Source organism: Ctenopharyngodon idella, chromosome 10 (assembly GCF_019924925.1).
Source record: "Ctenopharyngodon idella isolate HZGC_01 chromosome 10, HZGC01, whole genome shotgun sequence".
In the NCBI taxonomy this organism is placed as follows: domain Eukaryota; kingdom Metazoa; phylum Chordata; class Actinopteri; order Cypriniformes; family Xenocyprididae; genus Ctenopharyngodon; species Ctenopharyngodon idella.
This window is the reverse complement of record NC_067229.1, coordinates 6,821,701-6,846,021: the sequence shown is the minus strand read 5'-3', so window position 1 is coordinate 6,846,021 and position 24,321 is coordinate 6,821,701. Positions and strand designations below refer to the sequence as shown.

At 35.8% G+C, this 24,321-nt stretch overlaps 1 protein-coding gene across 4 annotated transcripts in view; it reads left to right on the top strand.

The window, feature by feature from the left end:
* Window positions 1–24,321, top strand: part of insrb (insulin receptor b) — a 134,026-nt gene that overhangs the window by 94,831 nt on the left and 14,874 nt on the right. For 3 of the 4 annotated variants that reach the window (XR_007932300.1, XM_051910251.1, XM_051910250.1), the window contains 2 exons: window positions 20,193–20,514; window positions 23,893–24,032. The exons of the other annotated variant lie outside the window; for it this stretch is intronic. Coding sequence is in view for 2 of the 3 variants with exons in the window: in XM_051910251.1 (XP_051766211.1) it covers window positions 20,193–20,514; window positions 23,893–24,032 (462 nt within the window). In the remaining variant the exon portion in view is untranslated. The remainder of the gene's footprint in view (window positions 1–20,192; window positions 20,515–23,892; window positions 24,033–24,321) is intronic. 4 annotated transcript variants of the gene reach the window in all.

The following is a 24,321-nucleotide window of genomic DNA, read 5'->3' as shown; positions in this document are numbered from 1 at the left end:
ACCTAAAATTTTGCATTAATGAAGAACGTAATAAGCGAACCCCACCCACCTCCTGGTTTTAAAGGGACAGTTCACCCAAAGTTCACCCAAAAATGAAAATAGTGTCATCATATATACTTTATAAAATTTTATTTTAAAAATGAGTCCTAACAGGCAAAGCACAGTAAGCTAATTAAACGATCATCAAATTTTGTTTTATTAGCCTGCCATGAGTGTTTTTACGGTAAAATATTTGTAAAAGTTGTGCCGGATTGCTTTCAAACCATTTAGAGCTCCTTTTGAGAAGTCAAACTCTTAATTTGTTGCCTTGTTCTGTTTGGATAAAACTTTAAATTTTGCATTAACAAGAAATGGCATTCATGTTATAAGTAAACCCCTCCCACGTCCTGGTTTTAAAGAAAAAGTTTACGAAAAAATGAAAATACTCTCATCATTTATTCACCGTCATGTCATTCCAAACGTATACAACTTTTTTTTCTTATCGGTAGGGTTGGGAATCGTGAGAAATTTTCCGATTCTGCCTAACGATTCCGGTTCCATTAAAATAATTAAACAACTAATAAAAAATAGTAGTAAGGGAAAAATGCACAATACTCGACTCACAGTCCTTTTTGTGTTTATTATTCTTGTAAAATGACTGTTAATCTCAACAAATTCGCTAACACTTTACAATAAGGTTCATTAGTTAACTTTAGTTAACTACATTAACATGAACTAATAATGAACTGCATTTCTACAGCATTTATTAATTTTTGTTAATGTTAATTTCAACATTTACTAATACATTATTAAAATCAAGAGTTGTATTCGTTAACATTAGTTAATGCACTGTGAAGTAACATGAACAAACTATGAACGGCTGTATTTTTATTAACTAACATTAACAAAGATTAACAAATACAGTAACAAATGTATTGCTCATGGTAAGTTCATAAATGAACCTTATTGTAACGTGTTACCTCAAATTAGATAAGACGCTTGAACACATGTAAGATTCAGACAGGTGAAACAATATTTTTGTGAGTTGGATTCATAAAGACTTGTTTCTGAAAGAATGATTCAGTGATAGACACATTTTTAACAGTAAATTTGTTGCCACCTAGTGGCGTAACAATGCAATCGATTCAGTCGTTATTTGAAGTCCAGTTACTTTCAGAAGGTAATTTTATTATACATAAACATCAGCGTTTCTATCTGAATAATAAGCTTTTGTATACCATAATTGGAATAGGCCTATTTGTCACACAGAAATAATGATACTGTGCGTTTGAAAAGACTGTTTGTGAAGCTGTTTATATCTACACATGACAACTCTCTTTAGATCAACGGCAGCGCGAACGCAGATTTGAATGTCGCGATTTTATTTTTGTCAAAGGTTTAATATACACGGGCGAATCGTTGTAATTTAGGAATTAGATCATGTGTGTGATGAAATCAAGAACGTGATCTTTTAAAGATTAATCGTGCAGCTTTGGGCACCTCTCTCTCTCTCTCTCTCTCTCTCTCTCTCTCTCTCTCTCTCTCTCTCTCTCTCTCTCTCTCTCTCTCTCTCTCTCTCTCTCTCTCTCTCTCTCTCTCTCTCTCTCTCTCTCTCTCTCTCTGCATTGTAATCTGATGTATATGAGTAGCGCGAGGGCTTTTCAGTGCATTCACTGCTATAATATTCATGATGTGAGATGTCTCTATTAAAGGATAAGCTCCCCGCACTTCGCCCACCCATCACACCAGAACCGTTTTCGGAACCAAAACTTAAAAATCTTGCACGCTTCCGGTTCTTTTCAAAAAACACTACCGGTTCCGGGTGAGAACCGGTTCTCGGTTCCCAACCCTACTTATTGGGGTTTTTTTAGCGATGCACCGAAATATTTTTTTTTTGGCCAAAACTGAAATTAAAGTTTAGCTGAAAACCTAAACTGAAAAACTGTTCTCAGGTGATAAACTAAACCAGATATAGTAACGATATTTCACTATTTTGGCCTAAACTATTTTAGGGGGTCCATACTATGGAAGCCATTATTGGTCCACTTTGACTGCCATTGTATGGACAAAAAGGGTTCAAAATTTCGTCTTTTTGGGTGAACTATCCCTTAAGTTCAGTTCGCTTTAGAGGGGACTGAGTTCGTTTAGCGCGTTAACCTAAAAGCCCACATTCCTGCATTCTGAGACTCGTCTGGGACTCGTCGAACTCTCGATTTGTTACGTATCAGGATGTTCCTTTGTTTACTCTATTTGGCCATCGCCTAAACGGCGGCTAGTTTTATGGTTCCCTCACTCCATTTAAGAATGTGCCGGCTCGTTTAAATGGTAATTACAGAGCCAGCCGGACCCAAACACCTGGACCTTGTGAAGAGCGCAAGCTTGGCCTTGTCTTGTACAGCTGTAGAGAGTCACCTTCCAGCAAGTCTGGGGGAATTCCCTCCTAAATCAGCCAAGTTTGGGAAGGAAAAGCAAAGCGAAGCTCTGGATTCTGTCACCGTGCCATACTCCACTCTGGACTGTGAGTCAGACCCCAAAAAAACACGCGCTTCTGATCCAATTTAAGCCTCCAGAAGCTTGCCAGTTCGCAGTTGTTCCAAGAAAACATGTAAACATCCCAATCGCTAGCGCTATAGGCAGGATGAGCACAGAAACACTTGGCGGAGCTGTTAGAGAAGGCCAGATATTTTTAGATCTCTTGAAAGAGGGGCCATGCGGTTCACAGCAGAGTATTTTTGGGTTATCATATCTCGTTAAAAAAAAATTAGCACCCGCGCTATCATTACCACCACCGCATGGTGTGTGTGTAGCATCTGCGTGCGAGGATTCCCTTAACTTAGTGTTAATGAAGTTTATGTAAATGAGACCAACACTTTTTGTGCATCATGCGTGATTAACGTTTGTGCTAATTTGTGTAGGTCTTTGCAAATATATGTTGATTTCCTCCCAATGCCATAGTCAACGAATGTGTTATGAGTGAAATATATACTCATAACACCCAATGTATATATTTAAAATTATACATTTTTAACACACTTTTTTACGTCAGCTTATAAAAATATTTTCAAGACCCATGTGTTTTGTTCTTTTCCAGCTGTAACCCATTTTCTGGTTGCATGTTATATAGGATTCACAGCAGTCCACTTTGCAATTGTTTTATTGATTACCTTCTTCATATATAAAATATTTTTGTCTAATAAACCGCTACTTAATCTATTACACATAAATCTTGAAAATGTGGAAACCGCTCTGTGTTGGTCCAGTCATTAGGTTGAAAATGTCTTTAGTCAAATCAGATGGAGGGCCACAAGATCAATATCACATGTCGTTCTAAAAAGCAGTAAAAAAGAGACAGTTCAGGAAATAAGCCAGATCGCACTAATGGGGCTGTTCTGTCATATCTGATCTGATGTGGTGTGGTTCTCTGTTTTATCTTTGCTTGTTTTCCTGCTTGTTTTCTGAGAACGCGCAGTCTTAATTGCGTCCGGTTTGTATAGAGCACCATGAAACTCAGTCTTGAATTGGTCTCAATGCAACATTTGCAATGCATTTAAATTTATAATGTGTCCTTTTTTTATTGTTCAGTAGGAAATTCATATGTCTGGACTTAATGTTATCTATCCGGCCTCCCCAGAGGTTGAAATACACAAGACCCCGCTACAAACCATTTACAATATATTGGTGAGAAAATCCCTCGTTGCGTGGTCTGTTTTTCCGCAGGCGCTCCAGGAAGACGCCCATGTGGGACCTGCTTCATTTGGCCCTAGGAATAAAACATACCTTCCTTAATTGGGAATGAGCGTGTTTTCATTAATGGCCTGCCAGCGTGACACAATGAGCCGTCCTGCCAGTAGACTAATTGGTTTAAGTAGGGAGCACACAGTGCCAGGCATGGCAGGAACCTCCTGGCTGTTATCGGCTGGCTCAGAGTGGACAGTAATTATAAAGGGGGGGATTGTCCGGTTATTAGCGGTGTTTGCTAAGACAAGCGTCACCATTACTAATGCTCATACGTAAGTAGTGTTTACACGTACAGCGTTTGCAGTGACAAAGTGACCAGAAGTCATTGTTTTTAACGAGAGTTGATGATTTTAGTGACGTGAGCTTCTGATGCAACGTGGGCGTGGCAAATGAGCACAGTCAAATATATATAGGTAAAAAAAAGTTTTTACATTTATTTCTTATGAAATTATTATAAAAATAATTAAAAATAAAAATATAATAGCTCACTTTACTCTGCAATTATAAACTTAAAAGTATAGACCTTGTATTTTATTCTGAAAAGGTATAGTTGAAACAAAAAATAATACATTCTGATGAAAATTACAACAAAAAATTATAAACTTATCTAACTTGTATTTTACTCAAATGTAATACATTTTTCTTAGTATATAAAAATAATTAAAATATAAAAATGTTATAACAAAAAAATAATAGCTGTAATTATGTCAATTTTAAACATATCTTACAGTATATAACTTTATTCTGAAAAGTATAGATAAGATAGTTATATAGAAATATAAAGATATATAAAAAAAAATACAACAAATATGGTGGCTCTAATTATATGGCAAATAAGTTTATATAGTTGCCATATAATTAGAGCCACCATATTACTTGTATTTTTTTTAAAGTATAGATATAAAATTTAACAAAAATATAGCTCAAATATGGCAATAAACTTGTATAACTTATTTAACTTGTTTTATTCTGAACAGAATATATGACCTAGTTATATAAAATGAATTAATGAATAAACTATAGAAATATAATGAAATAATCAAATTATTCCACAATTTTAAACTTATCTGTCAAGTATTTTATTCTGAAAAGTATAGTTGAAATAATTATATAAAAAGTAATCAATTCTGCTTAGTGTATAAAAATTTTAAATACACAAAACAAAATTACAACTAAAAATTATAAACTTTTCTAACTTGTATTTTATTCTGAACTTAGTGTATAAAATAAAAATAAATATAAAATATAAAAATATAAATATAAAAATTTTACAAAAAACAGTAGCTGTAATTATACATCAATTTTAAACATATCTTACAGTATATAACTTGTTTTATTCTGAAAAGTATAGATAATAGTTGTATAATACAAATACATTTTGCCTGTGTATAGAATAATTAAAATATAAAAATATTGCAACAAAAAAATGTTCAAATTATTCCACAATTTTAAACTTATGTCTTGTATAACTTGTATTTTATTCTGTGAAGAATAGATGAAATATAGTTATGTAAATATAATAAATTATGCTTATTAGTGAATCTCAGCTTAAGCTTAGCAACATTCTAAACTCTATTGAAATTCATTTTAAATCGAATCTCTTCATGTTTTTGCATACCAACTCAGTCACTAACGAGGTTCTGTTTCAGTAAGGATGCTTACTTAGTTGCCTATGTAGGCGGTATGTGGCAAGGCAGCTCACTAGTTTTGGAACGGAGCTTTATTACTAGCGATATTAGACAAGAATGATTTTCTTTTTCTGTTGACAAATGGTTCTGCTCTGAGTTTTCTGCTAGGTTTGTCATTGTTTGTTCGTTTGATGTGTGGAGAGTAATCAGCTACTACATGTTCCATCAAGAGGTTTGTTTTACTAATTGTTTTCCTCCGTGAGGCCATGTGCTCAGTCTCTACTCCTCCCTCACGCCATAGCCGTTTATAGCTTTATCACGCCTACCATGCTGTGGCTTTTTCTTCTGCGCTGCCCCCTTCTCCTCCTCCTCCTCCTCCTCCTCTTTGGTTCTTATATTATGCCCCTCCGTCACTCTCTTTCTGTGGAAGGGCAGGGCCGGGGCTGGTCAGGTGACCGTATGGAGCTCTTGTTTATCACTTTGCTGTAGGTCGCCAGGGCGCCTGTTAATCTTTAACATTGAATGCTGCCCGCTGCCCTTCATCTGAACACTGTGCACAGCATGCTGGGCAGTGACCGTCATCCAAGCTTCACATTTAACATTTTATTCAAGCATACGACTAGCAGTCTGTGCTCTTGCAGGGCAACTTATTGAATGGGATTTGTGGATGAATTTCATATAAATGGCCTGTTTTCACCCTAAAATCTTACTCTTTTACTTTTTACCTTACCTTACCTTTTTTTTTTTTTTTTTTTAAGAAAATTGTGTGTATGTGTGTGTGTGTGTGTGTGTGTGTGTATATATATATATATATATATATATATATATTATAGAAAATTTCATGACAATTAAGCACATTTTTCCTCAAATGTACTTTGTTTGTTTTTCACATTATGCGATTGATATTTTTAAATTAATCTCATTACAGTAATTTTATACAATAAAATATTTGTATTTTATTTTGTAAATTGTTGTAACAAATACTACGTGATGTGTGAATAATTTACAATTTACATAATTAATGTTTTTTATTTTTGTATTTGTTGTGATGGTAATTGTGCTTAATTGTCTTAAATAATTATAGAAATAAGAAAAGAAATAAGAAATTCTGCCTAGTTTTAGGGCCAATCAATTATAAAAATCAATTATATAGAGAGAGAGAGGGAGATAGACAGACATATATATTGCATTGTTTGTGGGAATGAAAAAGAAAAATGAATTGGCCCTGAAAATGGACTTTAAGCAAGACATTATTTCTATAATAATAATAAAAGAAAAGGAAAAAAAAAAGGGTGAAATATGACCTGGACATATTAAAACTTTGCATTAGATGACAATTATAAAATATATTTTTTCTTTTTTTTTCTTCTCCATTTTATTATTATTATTATTATTATTATATTTTTATATAGATCTAAGTTTTAACCCTTTAAGACCGGATGGGGCGTCGACGCTCCCATTTGCGTGTCTCTCTTTAAGAGCCAATAAAAACTGAACCCATATAGGTAGCACAAAAATTATTTTTGCTTCCAATACCAGAGACTTTACACGTTCAGATCAAGCCTCCAACATGCTTCTGTTGCGTTGTTTTCACCCTCGAATGAGCCTGAGTAATATGCGTTTACAACAAAAACAGCACAGCCGCAAACTGATTACAAATATGTAGATTTCACGTGCTCATAACTTCATGAAAAATGCACAGATTATAGAAAATTGCACATCATTATTTAAAGCAGATTCTCACGATTAAAATGCACCCAAAATCAACATAATATATTGCGTTGATCACAAGATATTACTCATGGAACGATGTAACATACTTGGCTAAAAACATGTCACTCATCTTTCCGGGATGCAGTGTGTATCCAATGTTCCCGGACCCATCCGTGTTCGTTTTCCAACGTGGAATAACACAAAATAGGTATCATCTTAAAGCTTAGAATCTCATCTTTTTAATGCATCTAACGATTTTGAAAAACTCCTAACGAGTGCTGAGAAGTGTAGTTTAGTTTATTCAACTATACTTTATGCTATCACTACAAAATTTGAACCAGATGCAGCTGACATGTAGGAGAACATCACCAAAAAAGATTTTTTCTCCGATCTTATTGCCTTTCTGAGTTATTCCATGTCAAATAAAAAAAAAAAAGAAAAATTATAAAAAAAATTATATATTTTTTTTTTTGTCTTTTATCAGCAGTTTCTCAGCATGAGAATGTCCAAATGTAATGTAATTTATATTTTCTAAAAATTTAATGTTCTATCAAATGATACCTACCTTTTGACTCTCCTTGCTACAGTTTTGGAGTTATGAGTCTTTACTTTTGTGTGTCGCTCAGAAAAACAAAAATTCTAAAAAAGCCTTCAGGTCTTAAAGAGTTAATAATATTAAATTAAGTTTTCATTAAGTTTTAATAATAATAATTCTAGAATATTTCACAAGTCATAAGCTGTGTTCAGAGTCATTCTCAGCAGTAGTTGCAATCTTTTGTTGCACTGTAAGCAGGATCGACACTGATATGTTTTCATATGTTGCACATTATGAGCTTATGTTATGGAGTTCACCATGTCCCTAATTATAGAAGTGTTTCATATCACAGCATTCCATTTGTGTGGCACTGCAGAGGGCATATAGGCCAGAATGGCTGTAGGCTATTTCCTATTTGTATTATTTCTGATTCGGCACCTGTTTTATTAGATGCACTCCAAGTACACTAGCAGTGCATAAAACTTTCCTCATCTTGAGTTGCTTTATATTTGGAGTCTGTGCTCAAAAAACAAGGTCACAGATGCTGAAGGTGTACACTCTCTAAATATACAGTACCAAGAAATTACAAGGACATGCTTTTTCCGCTTTTCTGCCATGAGCTAGTAACAAAAGTGCTCCCTGTTTGTCCTTGGCTCCCTGCGTTTGCTGTGCTATTGTCTTTTCTTAGTGAGTCATAGTATCCATTGGCATTGCTCACCAACTGAGCTGTACTTTCGTTATTTGACAATCTTGGAGCAGCTTTCATTATTAATTTTCCAGGAAATTAAAAGTCACCTACCAGGTTTAAAGGACGTGGCCTTCAAAATGTACCTTTTGAGAGTGCAGTAAATGTGTTTTATTGAATTAGGACATTTTGTTGCTTTGTTTCTGGGAGTAAAAGTATTGACGATTACTTTTACAATGGGTTTATAATGGTTTACTATGAACTCATAACTGTAAGTATTAAACTTCGGTGTGTAACTTGTCCTCCACTGTTTGTCATAAAGAAATGAATTCTAGCACAAATAACACACCCCTTTTTTTAAGAAGGAAAATGTAAAATGTAAAGATGTAAACAGCTTAACACCATAAACTTTTTTTTTTTAGAAAATGTTATGTTTTTTTGTATTCATTTTACAGTAAGTAATTTATCATTGTTATGCGTAATTATCGATGGCAAAATAAAAAAGTGTTGACAAAAATATGACAAGAAAAACAGTAAAATATTAGTGATGCGCAATGTTTTAATTAAAATCATTTATTTATCATTCTGATAAATATTTTTCATTATCAATGACATTTAAAAAAAACTGATAATATTTTGTGGTGTTTAATGTCATCATATTTTCATCAAATAATTTATCTATTTATCATTGTGATGCAAATTTTTTTATCTCTGACAGAATTATTTACATTTTCATTAGTAATTCCATATATTATTGATGATAAAATGTATACCTTGAATGGACTGTAAGTCACTTTGGATAAAAGTAAATACAGATTAATGTTTTTCTGAGAGGTATGAGCAGCTGGACTAAGATTTGGAAAAGTTGTGAGGGAAAAAATGTACAGAATCGTCCTCAAGGGGAAAAGTTTACGCTCTCCACCTCTGGTTACAGTGCTACAGCCAGCTGGAAATCACGGCACCTGTGCAATCAAATCCGTACCCCTTTCCCCCGCTCACCCAGAGGTCATTGACAAGGAAACCAGATTATTCGGATATCACCGTAACCCTGGAAACAGTCTAGCTCTCTTTGACGGGGACGAGCAGTTGTGGGAGAGAAAACCAGGCAATCCCAGACTGAGGGGCCGTGAACGGAGTGCGTCTGGCTCGCTGTGCTGCGTCGTGAATATGAAGCAGCTCCGTATCTGCACTGCAGCCGTTGCAGTGCCGCAGGTTTCTAGAGCAGGGTCAGCCCAACCCATCCCATCAGCCCTGTCCGCACATGTACATATACAGCAGACCCTTCCCTAATCTCCGCTCCGCTGCTGCTCTCTGGAGTCTCCTTATTGCACTGCCTTAAATCCAATCGGATGGGATCTCACGCACTCTTTTGGATTTATTTTATCTCCGTTCTCTGTTAACCTTCCCACTAGAGTAGTCCAGCCAAAAAAAAAAAGGCAAAGACGAAGGCTCAAGATTGGTTTTCCCCGCTGTCCTCATTTGGCACGGTGACTTGGAACGCCGCAATTCCACCTGCAAAAAGGCCACCCTGAATCCCAGACATTCCCTGAGTTCGGATTCTCTTCGTTTGTTCATTTGAGAAGATAATGGCCTATTCAGTTTGCTTTAAGGCTGAAAAATATGCCCTGTTCATGACTAGCTCTTTTAAACGGAGCTGATCTAGTTACATGGATTAAGCTAATATTTTTTTTCCACCAAAGTCCAATACATACGGCATTATGGGTAGGTTAAGAGGCTAAGCTATTTCAAGCAAGAATATTGGTTTCCTTAACATAGGTTGCTTACACAAGGTTGGCAACCAAAACCGTCTTTTAAACCGATGGATGGACTGGACGTTTCTTGAATTTCACATTTTACTTGCTTTTTCCGTCTGTTGTAACGTTCACGTCTTCTCAACAGTGCCGCTCCTGATGAGACTGTCTCTGTGCAGGTTGAATTGTAATCATTTCCCCGTCCCCCAGATGATATTCATGGGCCGGTTCTGTCTGTCATCCGCGTGTCAAGTCCGGCTTGCCCCATTGTAGACCCAAAGGAGAAGCACACTAGGCGCGAACAATCGCAGCATGAAAAAGCAAGATTTTTTTCATCCAGTGTATAGAATTTTTTCCTTGTCACCCAGGCCGTCCAACTAGATTTGAGCTTATGCCTCGTTTCCATCGAGCGGTACGGTACAGTACAGTTCAGTACGGTACGCAATTTTTGCCATTTCCATTGTCAGAAGTTGTAAGTGGTACCCTAATTCCGAACCGTACTGTACCACTTTTTTGGGACTCTTCCTTTGGGGTACCTAGCATCCTTTTCCGGTACTAAAGGGTGGAGCTACACTCACTGCAGAACGTTGATTGGTTGACAGAAAATCATCACTTGCACATGCTACAAGGGGAATGACAACACGAGACGCCATTTTTTTAAATAAAGTTGAAACAATACCGTTTCTTCTTGTGACAAACAGCCACATGCAGAGAAGCTATAACAAGATCTGCAGTATGTCCTTCATTGTTGTTTACTGTGTTGCTTTCTTTGCACACAAATTACATCAAACGCTACTTTCCAATGTACACCACGCCTTTCAAGAAAGCGGTGGAAACACAAACCGGTCCAGAATTTACCGTCCCGAATCGTACTGAACTGTACTGTACCTCTCGGTGGAAACGAGGTATTAGATCACGTACCTGGAGCAGCTGCTTTTGCACAAAAGGGCGAGATTGGTAGCGCTGTTTTGAAAACTGTTTTGAAGAAAAGTATTCTAAAAAGAGAGAAGAGAAATGGATGTTGAGTTCTTGTTATCATTGGTGTGGGAGAACAGGTGTATACTCACATTTACTTACATAATTTCTATTTATTTTCCACTGAATTATGCGATCTGAAGAGCACTGTCCGTTTACTTCCACGTGCGCGAGCGTTATGAGTCAGAGAGCGCGTTCGCTCTAGATCTGCTAATTATACCTCTCATTACATTTTATGATGTGTTCTTATAAGCATTATAGATATTTTGTGTTTCTGGTGTAGTACCAAACTTTATTTTTCATAATTTAATGCTGCATGTTGTGCAGCAGATAGAAAAACCTACGAGATTCATACATGAGGAAAAATGCATTGTCGGTCAGCGCCACCTAGCAAGCAGACGTGAATTAGCCAAAGGAGATCTATTGTTTCACGTTCAGTGTGAAAGCTACGTTCGTCAGCGATTCGCCTTGCTTTATCGCGTCGCGTTCAGTGTGAAAGGGCCTTAACTCCTGAGTTGAATGATTAATTAAAAGAACTGGTTCATACATTTCATGAACAAACTGGTCTTTTTTAGTTATTAAAAAACATACAATGCAACCAGTGATGTCCAATTCACAACCAAATGAGTCTTAGGAACCGATCCTTTTTGTCAATCAAAAACACATATCTCTAACTCTGACTACAGTGGTTGCACTGTGTGCTTTGGATTCACTGAAAAGAATCTTCTCATGAGTCATTTGTTCGCAAATCAGACTACACTGGTCATGGTGCATGTTATTGTTTGCAACCTGTGGAGCTCTATAGCAGGGGTGTCCAATCCTGCTCCTGGAGGGCCACTGTCCTGCAGAGTTTAGCTCCAACCCCAATTAAATACACCTCAACCTGCTAATCAAGGTTTTTAGGCATACAGGAAACTTCCAGGCAGGTGTGTTGTGGTAAGTTGGAGCTAAACTCTGCAGGACAGTGGCCCTCCAGGACCGAGTTTGGACACCCCTGCTCTATAGAAAGAGGTTTAGTTGCCATTATTTTGTGATACGCAACTGTTTGATCTTATCTCTTTCAATTTGGACTAGATAAAATATCACTTCTTCACTCTCAATAATTTGGATAAATATTGTGGAGGTATGCATATGCAAACTCGTTCAGAAGAGCAGGCAGAGACAGAGCGATAGACCATGACTCACTGTAAGAACAGCTGCTGTGAGTAACCTTTTCCAGACACATGCCCTCACTGAAGAACCATCTAGATAACAGGTGACTTTCTGTTCTTCTGCTGGAACCTTTAATTGAATCAATGTTTCGGCCACAGAACATCCTGCATGGCCTTGATGGTCTGTTTGTCCCCTGCTTATGGGTGCCTTAATCGAATTTTTGTCATTGACCAGAAGCTGGTGTCAAACGCCATTAGATTAACATTAGGAGAATGTTTTTTTGATTGGCCTAATCAGATTTTATCACTTTGGTTGCGAAGAGACGCTAACCTTTGCATGTGTGTGTTTTTTTTTTTGTTTTTTTTTTTTTTTTTAGTTCACCTGCTCAAGGAATCTGCATTCATCCTGCCGGTCACCTGTGACAGTCATGCAAGTCAGCATGTTAAAGTCTAGACTGATGAGTTAATTGTTCAGTGGTCTGGCCGTAAAGGATAATGTTTAATTATGCCAGATATTTGGGGCAAAACCTAAAATCGCAACGTGAGAACAACTTCCTTGTGTGTTATGCACAGTGTGCATACTTCTTGGCTAAAATGCCTCTTTAAGGAATATTGGCCCAAAACCAAGTTACAGTGATGCACTTACAATGGAAGTGAATGGGGCCAATTTTTGGAGGATTTAAAAGCAGAAATGCATAGCTTTTAATTTTATAAAAACACTTACATTCATTTTTCTGTATTTTTTTTTTTTTTTTTTTTTTTTAAGCAAAAAAAAATCCTAATTTTTACTGTTGTTTTAGGGTTTATGGTGTTGCGGTATATTAGCTCTTTCCCCGCCATTGATGGAATTTTCCGTCATTTATGAGACTTCCCGGCCATTGACAGAATTTTCTGGCTTTTCTGTGTTTTCACTGTTATAGGTAGGGGGCGCTATTATGCAACTTCCATTTACATTTGCCACTTGCCATTACATTTTTGTGAAAATGATCAAAAACATGGCGGTGGCTGGCAACTGTTATAATAATTCTGTTATAATAATAAAAAATGGCAAACAGAGAACTTTTTTTCATATTTTTCTTTAAAATCAGGTTCAAATTTTATATCACTAGCAAAATTATTGTGAATATTCATTATTTAGGGTATCATTTTAGAGTTTGTTTTTGCATTTTCATGGTAACAAAGTTGTAAAATTGGAAAAACTACACTGAAAATTTTTTTTTTTATTGAAATCATGTTAACTCATTGTTTATGTCTTGTGGCTAATCAATGTGTGAAGTGATGAGTGAAAATAAATTTTTGTGGTAACTACCATTATACCACAAACTGAAAATCATTTTGTTTTGGTTGAATGGTTGAATTCTTTGGACCGATTTTTAGAAATTGCGCATTGCAAACGTGACAATGCTTTGATGTGGGGAGACCTTCAAAATGAGCAAAATGAGCACAAACCGATGAAGACTAATCAACTAAGAATGAATAATAATCCATGTGAATCCCACTCCTTTAGCTTAAATGAGTCCAGTTCTGTTCAGAAAATGGCAAGAGGAGTGTTGTATCTTTTTGTGTTGGCTAGGTGACATGGACGTTCTGCCCTTACTCATGTGTTTGCCGTTCAGGTGTTGTGGGATGTGTGTTCGTGACAGACACTCCCACAACTTGCCCAAGCAGGTCCATGGCTCACTCCTGCGCCGAAGTGTGCACACTCGCGCCCTCAAAGTGCAAAATAATGTCCTCCGATCGATCAGTTGGGTTTCAATGAACTATTTCAAGTGTCCTTTCATTCTTTAAAGACTTCCTTGTGTGTCTGCAAACATGAAATTAGGTTTAATTGTTTTTGCTTGTGAATTCCTTGGAATTTATGACACTCTTGATACCGAATCACCTTTGCACTTCCTGTTCACCTGCATTGTGTAATCTGGTGATATCAGCGGCCCCAACGACTCTTCTAAAGCTTGTTTTTGTTTGTCGAGTTCTTGGACCGATGAACCTTGAATGACGGGTCACCCGGCCAGTGTGTTTGTCACATTTATTCCAGGGCAAGGTTGCGTAAACAAAATGCTTTGATGCCTTCGGCCGCGTTCCAGTGCTTTCCTTCCTTCCTTCCTTCTAACCGTGTGACTCCGGCGCCTCGAGCCTTTCTTCCCTCCCGTATTTACAGGTTTGTTTTGTTTACATTTCTACACATCCCCTCCCCCGTTTCCTCACTCTGCCTCAGCTCTCGTAAGCCGCACGCCTCTGAACAAATCATCAGTAGCGTTTACAGTAAATCTTTTGAGGCCTGAGACATGCGAGAGCGGCCAAATATAGTAAAACGGCATCCAACTGCACCAGCATGGATGTGTGAATGCATTAGCGTGTTTTTAGGGGGAATCCGCATGAGTTCCCAGTGAACGCTGACCCGTGACCTCAGAGTGAATATAGGGAAGTGTGTTTATGGTTCGTGTCGCCCACAGATGTCACTAGGGCTCAGCAATATAACTAAACCAATTATGTCTTGATATTTTTCAGCCTTTGGATGATATTCTTGACGTGTATTTGCTCTGCCTTAAAAAGTGGGATTTTGACCAAGTAGTAATTTTTTCTTTTTATTTAGTGAAAAACAATATGTAAAACACATTGTAACTGGACTTTTACTTTATTTTGAATCTATTTGGCAACAAAGGAAAGTATCTAAGATGATAAAATGTCTTTTTATTATTATTTATTAATACTAATACTTTTATGTCATGTATAATTGATTTTTTTTTTGTATGTTTGTTGACCAAAAATACTACAAAAAATATTGTATTGTATTATATTATATTGTATTATAATATTAAAAATGCCAGTTATTATATTATATTTAATAAATTGGCAACAAAGGTATTTTAAGATGATAAAATATATTTTTATCATTATTTATTAATACTATTATGTCTTGTATAATTAAATTTCTTTTTACTCATATTAAATGTTGACCAAAAAACAATAAAAAAATATTATTATATTCTAAAAAAAAAATTGGTAACAAAGGAAGGTATTTAAGATGATAAAATGTATTTTTGTTATTATTTATTAACACTATTAATTAGGCCTATATGTCATGTTTAATTATGTATTTTTTACTAATATTAAATATTGTTGACCAAAAATACTATTGTATTATATTTTATTGTTAATATAATTATTGTATTATTTTATATTGTTTTATAATATTAAAAACTGCCACATGAATACCACCATATATAACACCTGCTATATATATATATATATATATATATATATATATATATATATATATATATATATATATATATATATATATATATATAAAATGCAATTTTTTTTTTTTTTTACATTTTGATTTACAGTATTCATATTTGGCTCAGTGTAACACCTGCTTTAATATGATTTTTTTTTTTTTTTTTTTTTTAAATAATCGATTGCAATTGATTATTCCTACACATCCCTAGTTTGCTGACATCAGGTTTCCTGACATATTTGAAGGCCAGGATTTTGAAAAGAGGGGCATGTGGTTACAGAATTAAACAGTTATAATGATAATGCTAAATTAAATGCATCATAAAACTTTTTAATCGTATATGTTAACACAGTAATTTTGATAGCCAATGAAAGAGCTAGAGATCAGACATCAGAACCCACACAATGCTTATGAATGAAAGCAGGAGGGACTACAAAGGCCGCAGAGAGAAGATGTGTGTGTTTACAAGAGGGATCAACCTTGGGGAGACGCCGTGGAGGAGGGAGGGGGGTTTGTGCAGGGTTACTCTGTCCGCAATCGCTGGCGTATGTGAGGAATGCTGCGAAAGTGGAGGCTGCGCCCGTCTGCATGCTCGCTCCTGCCTGTCCTCGTGTATTCTGGCGTTCCCTCTGCATCCGTCTGCCGCCTGTCTGCCGGCGCGTCGGGGGTTAACGCTGGGCGGATATCTCTCCCTGTTAGAAGAGGCCATTGAATGGCTGCCTTCCACGGACAGCAAAAACATTGGTTAAGGGTGAGGGCGGATCTGAGGCTGCTGCGGAAATATGGACTGGATCTGGAGTTGGATGAACTGTTGTGGCGTGCGTAAACTTGGTTGGGCCTTGCAAATGGAAGCAGACTGTTTTTTTTTTTTTTGTTTTTTTGTACTAATAAAATTAGTCTTTGTTTTTACTAATATTAAATATTATTGGCCAAAATACTATTTTTATGTTACAATAAGATTTATAAAATGGAGACCAACTTTATTCATCATTCTTTTTTAAATCTGATTCAAAAATTTTATCACTAGCAAAATTATTATAATTATATTAATTACAAATTAATTAGATATATTATATGTAATCATGTAAAATTGTTTATATATAATCATTTTATTTATAGGAAGCGTTATAATTCATATAAATATATATTTTTTGTATTCATCATCCTTTTTTTAATCTGATTTAAAATTAATATCACTAGCAAAATTGTGAAAATTCATTTTTGGCCCAGTGTAATGCCTGCTTTGAGTTTATTATTAGAAATTAATTAAATTAAAAAAATAAATAATCAGACACAGTATTAGTTGGTGCATAGATTATTCCTACACATCCCTACTTTGCTGACTTCAAGTTTCCTAACATATTTTCGAAGGGCAGGATTTTGGTTTGTGGTTATAATGCCAAATAGGCAGACAGTGGTTTAATATGCTTGTTTAGGTGGATTACACACCTCAGACATATTTAGCAAAATTTCAGGAATTCTGCCTTTGGTTTCTTTCTTTTAGTCTTACTTTTTCTGCCTCTTTTCTGCTTTGAATGCATTCTAGACTTCCCCCCATAATCCCTGTCACCTATTGGGTGCCCCTTCTTATTTCAGTCAGGCAGTGGTATGGTCCGCCCAGTCGCTGACAGGCAGAAGGGTCCATGTTGTTTTGCTCCTATGGGGTGGCCCAGTGTCACATGATGGAGGGTTTTATAGCACTAATGAAGTCCAACAGATTTGCCTGCATGCTGTAACCTGGAAGGCCGGCTGTGTCCGACATCTCCCACTGAACTCGTGTCAGGAGGAGGTGTTTCTGTTCAGGCTGAATTTAATGACGGGTTGCATTGACACACTGTGCTCCATGTTTACATGCTTAGATGGGTCTTTTATATTAATGTGGTTTTGATTGATTGTATTATTTATTATAACTAATTTTTAAATTTAATTTGTGTATGTGTGTATATAATATATATATATATATATATATATATATATATATATATATATATATAATATGTTTATACAAAAAAACTTGGTCCCACTTTATATTAAGTGGCCTTAACTACTATGTACTTACATTTAAATTAATCATTTGATACAATGCACTGATTGTGTACATGCATGTTTTTACATTGTATTTATTTTTTAAAAACACCTGCATGTAATTACATCTGTAATTAATTTCTGTAATTACATTTATAATTACACTGTTGACCCATCCCTTACACCTTATCCCTTCCCTTAAACCTACCCATACCACCAAAGCTTTCCCTAACCTTACCCGTATTCCACCTCAATAGCAGCAAAAGTGTTTTGCAATTCAATATGCACCCAATAAGTACATTGTACTTATTTTTTGATGTAAGTACATAGTAGTTAAGGCCACCTAATATAAAGTGGGACCCAAAATTTATGTAAAAAAAAAAAAAAAAAATCTGAACATTTATTGATAGTGATTTCTTAAATTTATGTAGAACAGTTTACATTGAATAAAACGTTTAATTGAATGTTAGGGTTAGTATTAACTTCTCTGACGCGCGTTCACACAACAACGTCTGCTCTCGCGTCAACATGAATGCGTTGAGGCGCTCTTGTAAACGTGCGTTGGGGATTAATATTTTGTAAATAAAGCGATAAATTGTTTTTTGCGCAAACAAAGCACATGCGTCACTTCATTAAATTGAGGTTAATCCACTGGAGTCACATTGGAGTACTTTAATGATGTCTTTACTACCTTTCTGGGGCTTGAAAGTGGTAGTTGCGTAGCTGTCAACAGAGGGAGAGAAACCTCTCAGATTTAATCAAAAATATCTTAATTTGTCTTCTGAAGATGAATAAAAGTCTTATGGGTTTGGAACGACATGAGGGTGAGTAATTAATGACAGAAGTTTCATTTTTGAACTAACCCTTTAAAAATAGGGAACAAATTTTACAAATTTTTTTTTTTTTTTTTTACTTCTGGTCCAATTCAACATACTAGAAATGGAAAGTCAAGCGCACTGCATTGTGGGATACAGCTCAAAGTGTGAGCTTTGTGTTTGTATCTTGCACATTTTGTCAAATGTAGTATCCCTGCACATTATGTATATACTGAAAATGTGTACGCTGTTGTACTAGCTGCTACTGTTGTAGCGTGCTGTTCTCGACATGCTTCTGGAACACGCTGTGTCTTTGTTGTGGTCTAGCAGGCGGATAGTGTGAGTGTGAGACGAGGAAGATGACTTACAGACTGCTGTATTCATTTATTCTTGCACCCTGCGATGCACAAGCTTCACTTCCAGATGGCCCTGCGGCCAAACACGACTCTGAATCACTTCCTTCCTGCTGATTAAAGGCGCAGAATGATGCCACTGACCTCAGATCGCCTTTTTGTGGATCTTATCCATGATTTTATCACATTTGGTTTCATTAACGTGATGTTGCGGTCGATATATGTTGATAAGATTGTTTATTTCAGCACAAAAATCAAGAAATCCTTAAGGCAAGACCGGTGAATAGGGTAAAAATATAACTAATAGAGATCGCCATGCTTCCCCAGTTGATGGATATTTCAGAAAACTTGTAATACAAAAAATGTTTGCAATTCTTAATGTAATGTTTAAAATATGGAAATGAGGCATGGCCTAATTAAATATGCATGAATGCATGACAAGCCAAAGTTCTTCAGAGGTTTTTACGGAGGTCATCACTAGTTTTTTTTTAAATATTGCCATTGGCCGTTAAGTTTTTCTGTTTGCCCAAGTGTCAGGAGCAGACTTTTATTTTGGCAGCGCTGACAACACAGCACATGTAAGGCAAGTCGGCGGCTGTTTTTGAAGCACCTCTAAACTTTACCAGTTGCCGATTGACTCTTCACCATCTTTGTATATCTAAAGTATTTGGCCTGAATGCAGATGCACAGGAGCTCGTTCTCCATCTTCATTAGTTTACTGTCTAATAAATTATTAGACAAGCTGTTGAACAAAGAAAGTGAATGGTATATGGAAAAAGTATTATAGCGTTGTCTTTTCTAATTATTAGTAATAGAACACAGTCATTTCAAACTATGCTCCGCAATATCCAGTTGACCGCTATGACAAATTCATGTCATATTTACTGTGTACTCTATGCACTATCTGGTCTTTATTTGAGAAAATTTGATTCCCATTACTTTCCTTTATATTCATGTTTTTGACTTTCTTTATTTGTGAAAAATACTATAGTATTAAAGAATAAAGAAGTTTCTATCCAGTGTATGAATCTGTTTACATATTTTTGTCATTATTTTTTCTGTGTTGATATTTTCCAGTTATTTATAATTTAGTAAATATGTAAAATAAATATAAATTTTATTGCCGCAGTTGTTATGGATGTTATTTGCAACCATTAAATGAAATAATGTGATATCACATATAGCCTATTGGATTTATATCTAGTTATCACTCCATAAATCAGAAAATACTGTCAGCAGCCAGAAAAATAACCATTTTCACCATGTTTTAGGGATAAATCTGGTGAATGATACATGAATAAACCCCTATGTAAAAACTGTCAGAATATAGAGAGGAATAAAACTGTAAAGTATGTATGTTCTGCTGAAATGAAGAAAAAAAAAAAACTAAAGATATGAATTGTAGTTGAAATCTACAGATGCATATAGATAAAGTGCAATAAAATAAACAATTAAAAGTGTATTTTAGGATGTTTCCTTTCCACTAGTCTGAAACATGTTATGGAAATCCCAAAATCTCAAAACTGACCAGTGCAAAAATGAACAGTTTTTGCCTGTAATAAAATGAATCTAATAAGTTATGTGTTCTTTTTTTCCATCACAGTTTGTCCTTCCGAATGTGTCCACGGTGCCTGTACCCCCCATAAGGAGTGCTGTCACGATCAGTGTCTGGGCGGCTGCTCTGTGCCAGGGAATGCAACCAAATGCGTAGCTTGTCGCAACTTCCTGTTTGGCGAGGCATGCGTGGAGCGCTGCCCGCTGGGCTACTACACCTTCAAGGGATGGCGCTGCGTGTCCTTAAAATTCTGCCAGGACCTCCACAACCAGTGCAAGGGCAAGAGCGGCGACTGCCACGAGTACGTCATCCACAACGGGGCCTGTATCCCAGAATGCCCGTCTGGATACACCACCATGAATTCCACCACGTACGTACCGGCTTTTGTTTTTAAATAAATGCAAATACATGAGCCACACTGCCAACTGTTAAACACCATTACACTTTACCATCAACTCAACTCAGATTTTGCTCCGATTTAGATGAGGAAGAGTGACTCTAGGACAGAATGAGATTTAGGAGCTCCGAGGTAGATGAACAAATCACAAGAGAAGACAGAGTTGAATTAAAAGGCAGAGATGGTCATGAGGAGATACTTTTGTCCACAGCAGGGAATATATCAGGGAATGTTAACAGCAAGAATCAGTCTAGCATTCAGAAGTGAGTCTCAAAAGGTCACAGGTCACATTTATCATGAAATCACAAGGAAAAGTAAGAACTAATGTTCTGAATTTTAAAGAAAATAAAGACACTTTAAGGAATATTTATATATATATATATATATATATACACATATTGCATTGTGACATTTTTTTCATGACAGTTAAGCACTTTTTCTCTCTAAATTCTTACTACCATAAAGTATCCAGACATTTTATTTTATAGGGTTTTTGTAATAATTATTATTCTCAATGGTGATTCTTATTACTGTAATGCATACATTTCTGAATGTTAAATTAAATTCAAATGAAATATGCTTGAATTATAATGTTATATAATTAATGATAAAATTGAGTTAAGATATTAATTTATTACAAAAATATTTTAAAAGTTAATTTTAATAATTTACATTTTAAATGAACAATAGTGTAAACGAGGAAAAAAAAAGGATGACGCCTCTGATTGTGAAAAAAAGTCACAATATAAAATAATCTTAAAGAAAATTACTTTTTAAGAAAAGTATTTTTTGTTTTGTTTTTTGCATTGACATTTTCATGACAATTAAGCACATTTTTACTCTAAATTCTTATTACCATAATGCACTTTTTTAATGATGTTTTTTAATATAATTATGTTTTTAGCTGCATACAGTAAAAAATGTATTAAAACGAATTAAAATTAATTTAAATGTTTGAATTATTAAAATACAAAATTATAAAAAAATTTATTTGATATTTTAAATGAATGAGGAAAACAAATTGTCGCTTAATTGTCATGAAAATATTGTCACAGTACTAAATAATTGAAAAGAAAATGAAGCAAAAATATATTTTAAAAAATTGTGCTGAAATTTGACATGCACGTGTTCTTGACAGATTTTATGATATTTTTCCCCCTTATATAAATGACTAAATCATGTGCTGCAGGCATGAAGCAGCAGTTTCTGGTTAAGGCTGTGATTTGTTTTGGTCGTTTAGCAAATTAATGAACCGGTTGTCACGCTCAACTTGACCGGGAGAAGATATAACTGTTCTGGAAGTATCATAACATCGTTTAGTCTTTTCGTCAGTCACGGTAAATTGAAAACGAGCAGATTATAATGGCCGGTGTCAAGTGTTAAGAGTGTGATAAAATGCCACCCTGATTATTCCAACAGAGTCATTTGCAATCCGGCTGGATTTGTCAAGCCAAGGGGAAGTATAATGAGCCAAACCAAAACAACATTGCGTGTCGGAAAGCGACATTAGCGGCCGTTTTTCTTTTCTTTTTTTTTTCTTTCTTTTTTTGAGCCCGAGTCTGTTTGGCTGGCCCGGGAATGTCCGGAAGCTCCTGCACACGCTGGCTTGCACGTCCAGCTTCATGTGTGGGAATTATTAACGCACAAATAAACAGAGAATTAACACTGCGAACGGGAGTGAAGCGCAGCCTCGCGGGAACAATGGCAGCCTTTGTTTGCGTTCACTGGGGTCTCTGGGCCTTTAAAAGGTGGCCTTTGGATTCCTTTGTCTCCACGTCGGAGCGCTGCAGTTGTGGAAGCTTGATGAGATCTCAGTTTTCCAGGAATTTTGTTTTGAAGTGACGTCATTCGCTTGTTTTTCTCATCCAGCCACCTTTCGCCTTTGTGGGAGGCAGTCATGCGGTGGTAAGGCCCGTTTCGTAACAGTGAGCCCCATCCTTCCCTGTTATTTTCCAAATGAGAAGACAGAGCAACGGGGACCAAAATTCACAGGCAACTGAACGTAATATGAAGGGGTTAAAATACACAAACTGCGAATCTGCACAGTGTGGAGCTCCAAAACTGGAAAGGGAATTAAAGAGTGGGATTATGTGTTTAAAAACACTCATTTGTGAATGAACTGATGCTCCTCGTATGAGCGTTTCTGTGGGTTCTTTGGTTGTTTTGGGGGTTTCAAATAAATGACTTGCTAAAATGTGTGATGCTGTTGAGTATTTCTTATAGTGGCAGTTAAAGGTTAAGACTGAAGGCCCCGATATACTCATGGCAAAGTTCTTTTTGATTCTTTGTTTAGGGGTAAAACGAAGTTGAAAATAGTGTAATATGTATAATATGATTGTCAAACGAATGACTGTTATGTGCCAATTTTTTTTAAAGCGAATCCTACAGCTTATGAATCAAATGACAATTTGTAGTTCAGGATGAATATGAGTTTTTAATGAATTTATGCACCTAAAAAAAATCTAAGCCACCATAAAAAGTTGTATGTACTTTTTTTTATTTTCATCTAACAACTTAGAAAAGGGTAATTGAATTGAATGATATATATAGGCCTATCCCATATATATATTTAGACAGACAGACACACACCACACACACACGTATAGTATATAGTCTGGCATTCTTGCCCTGTTTTTGGTGGAATCAGAGAAGAAAGTCTAATATGAAAGCTCTGAATTAATTTGGAAAAATAGCAGTGAACTCCTCTCACCCATTGCTGCATTTTAGCAAGATTTGAGTGAGATTACATAATGTTTACTCTGTTTTGTTAAAAAAGTGATCAAATTAAGCAGCAGAATTATACAGATCAGCTGCGTCGCAGGGATTCATTACACGATTATTTCCCATCTTTCCAGTGTATCTTTCAGTGCAATTGCCGATTCTTGCGTCAAAAGGCCTCATCTTCAGAGTTGTCTCTTTATATGAGACAGTCAGAGCGGGTGTTTGCCGTGATGCGGAGCTTGCATACTTCAAGGCCAACACAACTATCTGTGGTATTTTGTTTTGTCTCAGTGGGATTGTGTTTTCATGTTTGCCCTCAGTGGCCCTTTCCATTCAGATGCATTGCTGCATTGCAGCTTGAGTGGAGCACACAATACCGTTACACCGTATTTGGGATCGTTCCAAACATAACAGCGCAGGTGACATGAGGGAACAATGTGTTTGGGCCTGAGGCAATCACAATCACAATCGTGAAAAGTCATGCCAGCTGGTGACATCATCGTGAATGCATGTTTAAAGCAACAGTCAGGCGTGTCTGAAAGCCGTTACTCCCTTTGAACGTCTTCAGGCTTGCTCTCGTGGTTTCGTCTTCACCTATTGCTCTTAATTAAAAACATATCATGCTTTCAGGTTGAACTGCACGCCATGTGCCGGTCGATGTCCCAAACTGTGTACGGGGGTGAAGACTGTGGACTCGGTCACCGCCGCTCAGGCTCTGCGGGGCTGTACGGTGCTCAACGGCAGTCTGATCATCAAGATCAGCGGAGGAAGTGAGTATTGTACACTTTGAAATGTTTTTGTAAGCATATTCACTGCATTTACATAAATTTGTAATATATATATTTATTATATTTAAAAATATTTTTGAATTTGGATTTATTATTGTTATATAAATTATACAAAAATATTATTATTAGCCATTTATTTTTAATATTCTGTTGTCTAATTATTTATATTTTTTATTTAATGAAAATGTTATATCATATTATTCTTTATAAAATTGCTGTTTTTATTCATTTCTAAAATGAATTTTCTTATTTTGTTTTATTAAATGAGTAA